The sequence below is a fragment of the Thermobia domestica genome, chromosome 4 (genome assembly GCF_964235325.1).
Source record: "Thermobia domestica chromosome 4, izTheDome1.hap1.1, whole genome shotgun sequence".
Classification (NCBI taxonomy): Eukaryota; Metazoa; Arthropoda; class Insecta; order Zygentoma; family Lepismatidae; genus Thermobia; species Thermobia domestica.
Window position 1 is genome coordinate 266,290,298 of NC_137457.1, and position 13,489 is coordinate 266,303,786.

Genomic DNA, 13,489 nt, shown 5'->3' on the forward strand with positions numbered 1-13,489 from the left:
TTCTTGCTACTATCCCAACAACTTTTGAAAGTCTAACTTTTTCATTTTTTGTTTGTGGGTACAATTGTAGTCTTTCGTGAAAACAACACCGAAGTACATCTTCATATGTAGGCCGTTTAGTTAGTGGCAAATCTCTGGGATGACCAAAAAAAGGACACTCGAAGTTTCGCCTCGTAATCATCTTCGAAGCTGCCATTGTAGCGCTACGAAATATCACCGCACGGAATGCAACAAAAATACTAAGACTATAATTCAAGATTATAGAGACCAACTAATACAAATGTAATAACAGAGCTAACACTGCAGAGGACTTCTGCACAACGCCACACTTAATCACTAAGTGAGGAAATGACGAGGACGTGACGGACACGGAATGCGTGTCAAAACTTGTAGCGTTCAGCATTCAGCAACAATGCTCGAACACTCTCAAAGTCAAGCTATGTTGCAGAAGGGGAGGGGAAGTGGGATTAAATCCAGTAAATTGTCGGACTGTGGTAAAATATTTCCCTATCAATGTGCTTGTTTTTTTAAACCAATCATTTAACTCATATAAAACATAAAACAAAACAACACACTGTAACTATTTTTATGCTTTACTACAATTTATATTAACGAAAATAAATCATGGAATCGATTAAATATTATTTATTTATAAGACAAAAGAAATTAAAAATCACAAGATTTTCGTCAATTTTGGTAAACTTTGCGATGCGCGAACGGAAGATGTTAACCGATTTCAATTTTTTTTTAATTTTTCTAATCAGTACCAAAGGCAACTTTTCCGCGCTATAGCGACTTAAAAAAATAAAGTTTTTTTCGGTCCATCCTATTATATACACATTGAACATAGTACACGCAGTCCAGTACTTGTTACGCAGATAAAAGAGTACGACCACTTTTTTCAATCCCTATTTAACATATCATAGATTACATAATTCTATGACATATTTTCCACCTCCTAAGGAGTGTTGGCCAGGTACGGTAAAACTCGTTCTCTTTTGTAACCACTTTTTTCAACCCCTCGCTAACATAGCAAAGATTACACGATAAAAGAGTAAGACACTTTTCTCAAATTCTATTTAACACAGCAGAAAACATATGAGACTATGAACACATATCCCAAGCCTTATTTAACATAGCAGAGTATTGTCTAGGTACAGTAAAATTCGTTTTCTTTTACTTGTAACCAGATCTTGTAACTTTTTGTTCTCTTTCATGACATATTTTAGAGTTGTATTCGTTTCTTTAACCCTAGTCAACACAGTATAGGTTAAAGACAACGGTCACATAGCCCAAACTCCTATGATCACCGTTCAACATCTTATAAGTAAAATTTCGTAAAAGGTAATAAGCATTTTTCAACCCCTATTAAAAAAAAAAAAAACAAAAGTTCCATATATTCCAAATTTTATTTAACATAACAAAAGAAAGAACCAGCCCGGTTTTAAATTGCGCGTTCGAAAAGTTCCCTATAACAGAGCACTACTTGAGCTTAAAAAGGACTAAAAGCTTATAGAGGAGCTTACAATGAACCAATTTATATCAACATACATAACAGCGATGATTCATAGAGGAAATGCTATTGCATCTTTGTAGAAACTGCGTACATTTTAAGGTAGAAGGCGTTGTGGTAAGCTATGAAAAAATATAGTGAACATAGGACCGGGAGAAGTTACCAGGAATAGTGTTTTTGTAGGATAAGTGAGAAAACACAAATGGTATATTTAATAATTTTTAAGTGCGTGTATGCAATTCCTTCCGTTTAAAGTTTACACCTATATTGATTACATAATGTGTTAATGCATGTAATACAAATTTCATACCTCCATTTTTGAGTACATTAGTTATTGATCACAATGCAGATAATACGAGTAAACAATATATGTAATTAACTAGAGGAAATACAGTAACAAAGAGTAATTGTAAACTGAACATAGAAACATACTTTCTTCTTCCTGTTTCGCGTAAGACGTCGAGTGGCGGATGTGCGATAACGATTTGTGTAAAACTTATTTAAATACTGACTAGTGTATTTTTCTTCTCTCTTCTAGTTTATGTTTTGCCATGTGAAAATACTGAGGTACAAGTTATATTTTAATGAAGTCTATATGTCTGTTGCATTCAACAAAAGCAAAAGATACTGCTTTTTCTGCAGCATTAAACAAATGCTACTTAATAGCAGCCATTTGCATTATACATGGTTAGTATTAGCATTTTATTCTTCAAAAAGCTACAAAAAGAGTAATTAAAAACCTCGTTTATTCGGACTAATTTTTTTTAAAAAAAGGAAATGAAATCTTTGAGTTTTACGTCGCACGGTTATGTCGGTTAGGCTAAAGGAGACAGTCACGATGAGTGATGAATGAAATGGTGGAATGAAGAAAGTGGGAGAAAACGGTAAAACCCCGAGAAAACCCACGCACACGGTGTTTGACTACCACAAAGTTCACTTGGCGGGGGTCGGGATCGAACCCGGGACCCCAAGCACCCGAGGTGAACGTTCTACCACTGAGCCACCGCGGACCCTCGGACTAATTAGAGTGAAAGACAATTCAGAAACTTGAAAATTCTAATAATTCGGGTAATATAGATAATAAGAAAAATAATGCCTCAAATAAGCATATTTACCGAAATTCAAAGTCATCTAAAGTCAAAGATATTTATAGCTTGAGAGTCAATTTTTATACAAACATAATATATATTCTTTTTACATTAATAAAAATAAATACATTTGATAGAGTATAACTCTAAATATTCAAATAAACAAATATCTAGAAACGTTCCTGGAATGGATTACGAAAGAAAAAAATCATAATCTATTGGCGACAATGAATCATCATCTAAATATATTGATTTATTGTATTATAAGAATAGTTCTAACAGTCATTATTATCTAATCGAACATTTATATTATTTAGTTGGAAATCAATAAAGTTATCATCAATCATTTGTTTGCAGACGATGTTTATTTTATTTTTAAAAGAATCAAAATGAGGTGAACATCATGATATATGTAGAAACATGTATAAAAAATAATATGTTCAACGCAGGAGAGAGAATAACGTTTAAGAAACTAAAATTATTATTGCAAACTGATGTTGCAATGTAGCATATCTTGCAAGTATTTAAAAGCAAATATTTAGACATAGGACCCAGAATAACACATACTTAAAAATGTGAAGCCTGTAGCTTTGGTAATATTGTATGTGTGACAAATCAATATATAAAATGAGAATAAATAATATATTGTGTGAAAATGTAGCACACAATATCTTGTCTGCAATGCAGAAATAATTTCGAAACATTGTACATATATTAGATAAATTTAAATTAATAATGCCAATAACTTATACACAACTAGCAGCGTTCACCCCACTTCGCTGGGGTCACCCCGGAACGCAATAAACTTTGTTACTTAGATAATTTTTACTTTTTCGCTTTCAAGTGATATGATAAAAACCATAGAAGATTGCAGTAAATGTTAACATTATATCGCCTGTCATTTATGTTAACCCGCCGAGTGACACGGTCATGTGGGTTGCATATAAATACGGTTAGATTTAGCTATGATGAGCTAACAAAGGATTTCTACGTTATGGACACTTGAATGGTCAATTATCTCAAGACACTGGTAATTGAAAATTAAAGTGATATGATAAAAACCATCTAGGGTCCAAATCTTAATAACCCCCCAAAAATGAAAGAAATTGGTTCAGCCGTATTAGCGTGATGAGCTAACAAAGGATTTGTACGTTCTCTTTTATATATATAGATTACAAGAAGATAACCAGTCTCAAGAGTGTTCTGTTTCCAATAATAATTAAACAATTGAAGAAGTTCAACATCATAATTATTTAACATGGCAATATATTTCGCCGGTATGTAATAACTGTAATTTGCAAATTAAACGTCAATGTAATTTTGTGGAACTCTTTTTTTCATAATTTGGGCGGTTATGATTTAAATTTATTTGTGAAGGAACTTGGATGAATTCCAGGGAATATAACTGTTATAGCACAAAGTGACGTAAAGTAAATTACATTTTCTAAAGAGTTTCATTTAATGGCAGAAAATATGAATTACGATGTCTAGGCATGTATCAATTTCTACCATACAGTCCTGATGCGTTAGTCTCTAGATTAAAGCCTAAACAATTCATATATACTTATCAAAATATTACTGATGAAAAATTATCCTTAGTTATTCGTAAGGGAATTTGTCCTTATGATTATGTAAAAAATGTTGATAAATTCAATGGAACACAACTTCTGTCCTAAAACGCTTTTAACAGCTCGTTAAACTGGACACACATTTCTGATAAGGGTTACTGTTATGCCCAAGACACTTGGAATAAGTTTGATTGTAGAAATGTAGGTGATTATCGTGATCATTACTTAAAATGTGATATGCTTCTTACTGCAGATGTTCTAGGAAATTTACGTAAAACTTGCATTGATGCATATCAAATTGATCCAATAAATTGTCACACAGTTGCAGGTTTGGCATGACAAGCCATGTTTTATAAAACAAAAATTGAACTTAAATTATTTTTCGATGTCAGCATGTATTTGTTTATGAAGGACGCTATTCGTGGAGGAATAACACAAGCTATGTTGAGACATGCCAAAGCTAATAATCCCTACTTAACAAATTTTGATCCACAACAAGAGAAATCCTATTTAATTTATATTGATATGAATAACTTATATGGGGTAACAAAGATTGATTATTTTCCATATATCAGTTTTCTTTGAAACAAATTAATAAATGTCAAGAGAAGAAAATAAATTGGCCCAAGAATACTGCATCTACAAATGGAAAACCATCTAATGATAAACATACAAAATGGTTATTAGCAGTTGAATCTAAAAATAATTATGCACTTTGTTATAAACTAATATGATTCCATTTAATATTACAAAAAATGTATAAATATTATGGTTTCGTCAATGTACTTAGCTTGCACCATATATAGAAGAGAAAACTAAGAATCGTGCAAATGCGACAATTGAATTTGAGATAGATTTTATAAGTTACTTAATTATTCTATGTACTGGAAATCAATGGAAAAGGTTCGGATCATAATTGACGTTAAGCCGGTGCACAGTGAACAAAAATGTAAGAAGGTGGTTGCAGAACCACAATTTTTAAATTCGGTAAAGTTAGATCAACATCTCACGTTATTTCATACATCTAAATTATCTGTAACACTAAATAAATTAATTTATATTGACGCAACAGTTCTTGAGCTTTCAAGATTAGCAATATATAAATTTCACTATGGAGCAATTAAAAACGTTTTAGAGATAAAATTAATATTGTTTATATTATTTATGTGGACACTGATGCATTTATTTATTTTATGAAAACTGAAAACATTTATGAGCATTTAAAGGAAACGATCGATTATTTTGATACTTCGAATTATTCAAAACACAATGAGTATAATATTGCGTTAAAAATAAAAATAAGCTTTAAACAAAATGAAGGAAGAAAGCGACGGTGTAGAGCAATTAATGAAGTTATTTACGAGCCAAAACATGTAATAAAAGCTGCTGAAAATAAAGAATTGAGGAAATGTAAAGGAGTATAATACAGTTAAAATGAAATCACACTTGAAGATTATAAATCTGTATATTTGAATTTTTTTCTATTTAAATAAAAAAAGTTTAATTTCAATACAAATATCATAGTTTAACTACTGCTCAAGTGATCAAAATCATAATGATAAACTCACATAATGATAAACGAAAAATTCTGAATTTTAATTTACACAATCTTCTATCTGTGTATATTTTTTGTTCATAAACATAGTGTGCGAAGGTTTCCTATGGGTTCTCGTTTTCCTTCCACTCGCTTCGTTCCACAATTTGCATTCATTTCTAATCATTACTTTCTCCTTTAGACTAGCTGGCATAATCGTTAATGAAAAATTAGTGTATGTTTCATTTTCTCCAAGGGGTTTAATAAAGAAATAGTTAGTGAAACTGTAAATATAACAACAACAACAACTGTAAATTGAAATATTATATTTACTAGATGTGAAACTTGTAAATATAACCATAAAATTTGAAATATATTATAATTACTGCAATATTTTATTACTGAAATACAGTGTTGTGTATTCAACATCAGAAATAGTAGTAGTAGTAGTAATAGTGAATATAAAATATCTCAATCGATTCGAAGACAAATAGTGGTTGATTTACATGAACCTGGAAGGCGACACTATCCTCGGATATTCGTTATATCTAAAGGAATTCATGATCTTTTGCAACTTGATTTAGATTAAATAAATACTGGAAATTGCAAAGATCTAGCTAAAATTTATCGTAATTTCTAATATTTATTAACTGTAATATATACATTTTCCATCCACTTATGGGCTATTCCTCTGAAAATTAAAACTGTCCAGTAAATTACATAACAAATTACATCAATTCTTTAAAAGTAAAGAAACTGCCGATTTTTTATAAACTTGCAGAGGTTGAGAATTTTACAATTCAGAGGCTGAGAAATCAATGAAACAAAATAACATTAAACATTACTCTATAAACAGTGATGTTAAGGCGAATATTGTTTAAATATTTAATAAAATTCTACGTAATTTGGTGTGGCAACAATTTAAAATGAAATTATAAGTAGATTGATATTTTACTTCTACTATTAAATAAGTACAATAATAAAATTCATTCCACCATTAAAATGAAACCAATACCCACTAATAAGGAAAAATATGCGAAATTAGTTTAATGGGTGATGCAGCTGCTGAGGTAAAGATTGTTATTCCAGATGCAATATTACTTGTTAAAAAATGTTGCATCACCCGCGGTTAAAATAGCACAAATACTCAGTTAATTACGAGACCCTAAATTTAAATGAAATATCGTGTAACAAAAGTGCAGGTAAAGACGGAAACTTTACCACAGGGTATTATGGAGAGTACACTTTGAGTTTTATTTTCTCTAATAGTACCTAACCGTATTACTGTTGGCTTTGTTACTAATACAGCTTTCAATAGTAGCTTTAGGACAAATATTTTTAATTTTAACCATTTTAGTATGTCTTTCTTTACATTGTGTGTTGATGAAACGTCTGTACAGCCAGAAACCACTACAACCAGATTTGGATAATAACCTATATATATATACGATATATTCTTAGTTGTTTACAGGTTTGGTATTTATTGTTCTAATAAATGTAGTGATATTTCATTTGACGAAGTATTGTAATCAGCTTATGTTTGATTTAACTAGTGATTCTACTACCAGTGCTGCAATCCGTACTAGTCCACAATTCCAAGGAAATGCACAATTAGAGGTTCACTTTAGCCAAGCTCTGCCATCTCCTGTAACAGTAAACACATGTATTTACGATGAACTCTCTTCGAAACTAGAAATTAATTCCCAGAGTAAAAATATATTAATTAAGTAATTAAATACCCTTGAGCAATATGAGGTATTAAACAAAATTTGCCTATAAATCGTTTTACGTGTCTATATGCTTCAGATCGGATACATCAGTTTATTCATACATTTCCTGGAGCCATACTATAAATACTGATTCTAGTAATAAACCTGTTGAAATTGTGTTGCCGTTTATATATCTGATATGCGTGTGAAAGAGTATTTCGATAGTTATGGTATACCACCCTATATAGATTATCATTTAAGATTTTAAAACAAAACTTCTTGTATTATACATGGAACAATATACGTACTCAAGGAGGCTTATCTCTGTTTCGTGGACGTTATTGTTTTCTATATTTAGCACGTCATGTGTAAAGGTATTCACTGTAAGATTTCTTAAATAAAGTCTCAACCAACACTACTGATGCTAATGCCATTATGCTTTACTCGTTTGTGAGAATAAATTCTTTGTAAACGTTGTGTATGTTGGTGACTGCCGCGAGATGAAATTTTCCACAACCCATGTCCGAATTTAATACCCAGACTTTGGTGGAAGCCTTGCGCTTTGTTAAATAGTGTTGCTATTTTTCTATTACAGTATGCCTTCATGAAAAATCACAAACCATAAGCACTCCTACTTAGGCTGAGTATAGACTATGTTAAGCGGAGGGTTGAAAAAATTAGCCATATTTTTATATAATATTAAATGAGTTGAAAATTAAGTAAAAAAAGGCTTCCGCTAAAGAAAACGAGATTTACCAAACCATTTCTGCTATGTTAGGTACGAGTTGAGATTGAAACGAGTACATTCCAAAAATGAGTTAAAATGTACAAAATTTACTAACTAAAAAGAGCCATAGAGGATGTGGGAATAGAACATAGTATTTTATAATCTCTACTGTGTTGAATGAAGGTTAAAGCAGTGCTCGTAGTCTTCAGTAATACTGATTAAAAATGGCCGTAGTTGTTCATAATATGTGTTATGTTAAATAAGAGTTTAAAAGGGCCGTAAAAGAAAACGAGTACACCCCTAAGATGTATCAGACGATCATATCAATATAAAAAGTGGTTGGAATATATCGTAGCTTTATGTAATTTCTGCTATGTTAAATACGAGTTGTATAATGTGTTATCTTTTTTATGTTAAATAGGGGTGGAGTATATATATCCATGGTCTATTGTATTCTCTGCTATGTAAAAGCCATGCTTGTAGCCTTTCTTACGTAACCACAGCTATCTTAAATAGGGGTTGAAACAGGCCACAGTCTTTTATAATTTCTGCTATGTTAAATAGAAGTTAAGAAAAGAGACCATAAATGAGAAGCAGTGTTAATACACGTGGACAAGATTCCTTAGCAGGTTTAAAATACGACGTAGTCTTACGTAATCACTGCTCTACTAAATGCTGTTTTAATAAAAGGTTTCTACTCTTTTAACAACATTACAAGTTCTAGACTGTGTATGCTGTTCAAAAGCGTTTCCAAATTGTGTGTGTAATCTTAAACAGAGGTGAAAAAATGTTCATAAAAGAAAATTAGTACAACCGCATACTCTTTTTGCAGCATAGAAAAAATAAAAAAATACAAAATTCATTGAATTTTGTTAAAAATCACTAAAAATCCGGTAAAGACTGAGCCAGGTTAGCCATTTTCATCCTACTAGAGTCGATATGCTAAATATATATTAGCTACTTAAAAGTTAGTTACCTGGATCTTTATTAAAATTTAGTACCACCTCCTTTTAGTTTTCAGTAATAAGTTTTAATTTTAAAGATTTATTTCCTATTTCTTGTATAAATGCATTCTATAAGTCTACACTTGTGTTCATGCGTCATTAATGATGTAATTTTGCTTGCTTTCTTTAACAGTTTTGAATGTAATACTACCTTCAGACAACATTTATTCAGTTAAAAATAGCCTTGGTCAGTATGTGTATACCGCAACAGAGTATGTGCGAAGTTATTGTTGCCAAATTTGTGGTGAATGTCGTGAGTTTGAAACGAGAATTACAGATAATAACAAAAGTGAAGTAATTCATCTCTACAGACCTTATAGATGTCAAGGCTTTTACTGCCCCTGTTACTTGCAGGTACGTCTCATTAACTTAAAAATAATTACATGAAATGAAAGTTTGTATCTTGTAAGTTGTACATTATGTGAATTTAGCCATAACGTATCAGTGAATTCTTGATATCATGTGAAACATGGCTTCAAAACCAAGAAGGCAAAAATATTCTTCAACTAAAGAGATATTTTACTCGTTATTACAGATATGAAGCAAAAATGTAATTGAAAGCTTCGTCAGAAGGGAATGAGTACGCCAGCAAAACATAGATATGGGAGAAAATAGCTCCCACATTTTCTTACTGAGTTTAGCAGTGCGATATTAAAGCTTGTGTTGTTTGTACATTAATTTTTGTGGATAAAGACGCAGTTTTTCATTAGCGTTTGTTGAAATTTTGTCTTGAATGGAATCGCAATGCCATACTTTGGAGAATGATATCCATTTTTGTGAGAGATTTGAATGAACAAGATTTAAATGTATGACGTATAACATTAGCTGTAAACACCAAAGTTCGCATGATGTTTCAAAAGGTGGAGTGTGGGAACTCAATTGAAGATTAGTGCTGTTTCGGAGACAAGACGAGTCTGGATTTTCTTAACAAATATTAAAACTAGCGAAATCTCATTAAACAAACATTTATGTTTTTTCCAGAGTTCGAAATTTAGTGGTACGTTAAGATAATGAATTCAGAAGAAGTAAAAACAGAAATACATGTTTGATTTATATTTCTGACTTAAAAAACCTTTCTTAAAAAATTAACGTATACTACAAATTTTATTACGGCACTTCTAATGGAATGATTTTCTGTTAAATGAGCGTATGTACAATAAGAAACACTTTCCGGAAATAACTAAAACTGTTCTGTTATGAGACTGTTTGGTTTATGAAAAATAGAGAAATGCCTTATATTGAAAACACGTTTCATGAAACACACGCCCCTTTAACACAAATTGTTACATCTACCTCTAAAACTTTCATTTGTTTTAAACAAGTTGGAATTGTGAAAAATGCTGCATACGCCCTTTTAACAGAAACCGACTCAATTACAATATTATAAAAATTGTAAAGTAGTTAACGTGAAGAACTTTTACGAGAATAATAATATTGATTAAAATCCAAGTATAATTAGGACGGAGTAATGAAAATGATATTAGTTGCCAATATATTAATTGTAAAGTGGAAAGATGATCCTCAGTATCGATTGAGTCCTTCAAGAAGCATTCTTACAATCAAGCTAACTAGGAATACTATAAAGGTAAAAACGATTATAGACTCGTACTAATATTAATACTGTTATAACTTTGTAATAGTTAAATATAAATGTAAAACTATTTTAAGGACAATATTTATCCGATTACCATTGTTCCACCCATTCAACGGGAATGTGGCAAGCACCAAAAAGTTACTGTACAGTATATTGATTCCTAAGTGCGAATATTCTCAGTGGCACATATTGTCAAAATAAAATATGTTTGGTCTTTATTATTTCCATTAAAAAAGGTCATTTTTATTCCGTATTCCAATCTAAAAATTTGGTAGGTTAGCCTTCGACCATCCAGATTTGGGGATCCATCTTGTTCAATTTCATTGATAAAAAACTGCCAAAAAATCAAATTTCGGAAGTTTGGACCTAATTTATCTTTTTTGATGGGTATTATCTTATATGTTCGTGTACACGGACCAATTCTCTTTCATAAGGCATGGATACACTGTTGCATCCATCTCAAAATTTGGGAGTGGTACCTTGGCCCACTCCTTAAATTTCGGAAACTTTCATACCTAAAAAATTTGGTATAATAGTATTGGACATCAGTATGTGTTACTATAAGTTTGAGTGGTTCATCTTGTTCCCTTTCATTTGTAAAAAAAAATGCAAGGTATAAACGTAAACAATACGTTTTACCACGTGTTCGGTTTTTGATCTAATTTATCTCCTTTGATTAGGACCTATTACCTTATATGGTTATATGTGTGTGTACAGGGGTCCATTCTCTTTAAAAACACACAGATCCGATGGTGCATCCTTCTTAAAATTTTGGAGGACTTATCCTTAAAATTTGGATATTGTCAAATTTAAAATTTTAGTATAATAGTATAGAACCTCAATATGAATGACTATAAAGGTCATGGGTGGATAAGTATAGTGGAATGGCCCCCAAATGAATCTTGGGACAAGAACTGGGTGTTATATTGGTAGTTCCAAGATACATTAATCCCTGACGTTTCAAACCTCAACTCTCATTGGTTCATGAGAAATGGCGCAAAATCGAACAAAATATGATTAAATTATTTCTCAAGAGTGGCTCGATCGATTTCCTTCAAACTTGGATATAGGTGTACACAAGGGCTTCCTCTGAAACAATTAATAGCTCCCCTGACCATTTTAACCCTCAAAAAATTCGATTCAATATTTTGAGGCCCCTTTGACCTATGATGGTCTGCGAGCACAATTGTGTGAATTTGTCGCGTAAAAAGGAGTACTGGCAGCCAGAAGTGCCTATTATTATTTTTCGTGGGGGGCAAGAGCTCCCATCTATATAAGAATTGTACTTTTAAATTATTAAATTACTAGTCAATGGATTAAAATATAGACCCTGTAGAACTAATATTGAGTATAAAGGTAATGAAGTTTCCATGCCTGCATTTAAAGGCAAAAAATCACAATTCTCCACTGCAGAAGCAAATGATACAAGTTTGTTACAAGAAGTCATTGGGCAGTTAAAGCTATACATGCAATGCTGAAAGAAAAGTATCGTCTGTTGGATGAAATATTTGACAATGAAATGATAGCTAGTGTCGATCCGTAATATAGAATTGCTAGTCTTCTACTCAATAAATTCTCCATACGTGTGAGACCAGATTAAAATCATTCCGCAATCATTGCAATCATGAAATCTGCGAAAACTTCAGGAAACAAAAACACCTTTGTTGCTTTAACAGAAGAAATTGTGGAAAGCGAAGTACCGTTTACATCTATTTCTTCACAGAATTTTGAGGATTTTTCTCGAGTTGCAAAAAATATTTGAAAACAGTGGCGGATCTAGCCCGGAGCCGGGGGAACCTAGGCTCTCCCAATTTTTCGAATGACAAAAATAATTGAACGATTATTTATATATTTTTGAAAGTTTATTGTAAACTAATGATATAACTTCATAGTAAGGGTTATGGCTGCCCCCAGTTTTTATCTTCTAAATCCGCCACAGTTTGAAAGGATTGTTTTGTGGACCCTTCCAAAATAAACAAGCAATATTTTCTTTGGCTGAAATATTCGACGAAAGAGGTAATATCAATATGTAGCATGTTAAGGACAACAACAAAATATTGAAAACGACAGTGCTTTCAAGATATACAAATGCTTCATCTAAAACCATGTAGAGAAGGTTATAAAAGTGTCATTAGGTATTGTTGCGACTGTGTAAATTGATGTTTTATTATGTTTTTATGTTTTATTATGATATATTATGCTTTTTTTACTGGTTATTCTCTTTCCAGCTGAGGTTATTTCACTTTTAATGGACATGGTAGGTATAGATAACATTTGCTTTAAATATCAACACTCACACTGAAACTTCAGGCATCCTCAAATGGGATATTTACTGGGGTATAATAGCAATTTTACCTCATATTCATATTCAGGCTGATTGATTCATATGAAATAAACACCAATATTAACAGTTTCAGTTTGACTCAAAATGGAGATGGGGACGCCATAGACGATCAAATGGGGCCTCAGTGAGTTTGGTGCATTACAGGCGTGATTTCTCATTCATTCACGTAGCAAATATGCTAAAGTTACATCAATAGCTTTTAGTTTTCCAACTCCCCCTTTTAGGTGTTGTATGGATGGTTTTGGCTAATTTTGACCATGGCGTACAAGTGTTACAATTTTGAAAAAAAAAATGTGATTGTAGGGTTAAAGAGACATCTAAAATTATTTTATTACATAATTGTGCTCGCAAACCCTCATAGGTCAAAAAGGGTTCAAAATATTGAATCTAATTTTTGATGGGGGAAAA

The 13,489-nt window shown here is 31.7% G+C and overlaps 1 protein-coding gene across 5 annotated transcripts in view; it reads left to right on the forward strand.

Moving 5' to 3' along the window:
• Positions 1-13,489, forward strand: part of LOC145683499 (phospholipid scramblase 2-like) — a 289,918-nt gene that overhangs the window by 125,851 nt on the left and 150,578 nt on the right. For 4 of the 5 annotated variants that reach the window (XM_081754836.1, XM_081754839.1, XM_081754837.1 and 1 more), the window contains one exon: positions 9,277-9,497. In XM_081754836.1, coding sequence (XP_081610962.1) covers positions 9,277-9,497 — 221 coding nt within the window. Of the gene's footprint in view, positions 1-2,051; positions 2,201-9,276; positions 9,498-13,489 lie in introns of all 5 variants that reach the window. The other variant, XM_081754838.1, reaches the window with a different exon arrangement.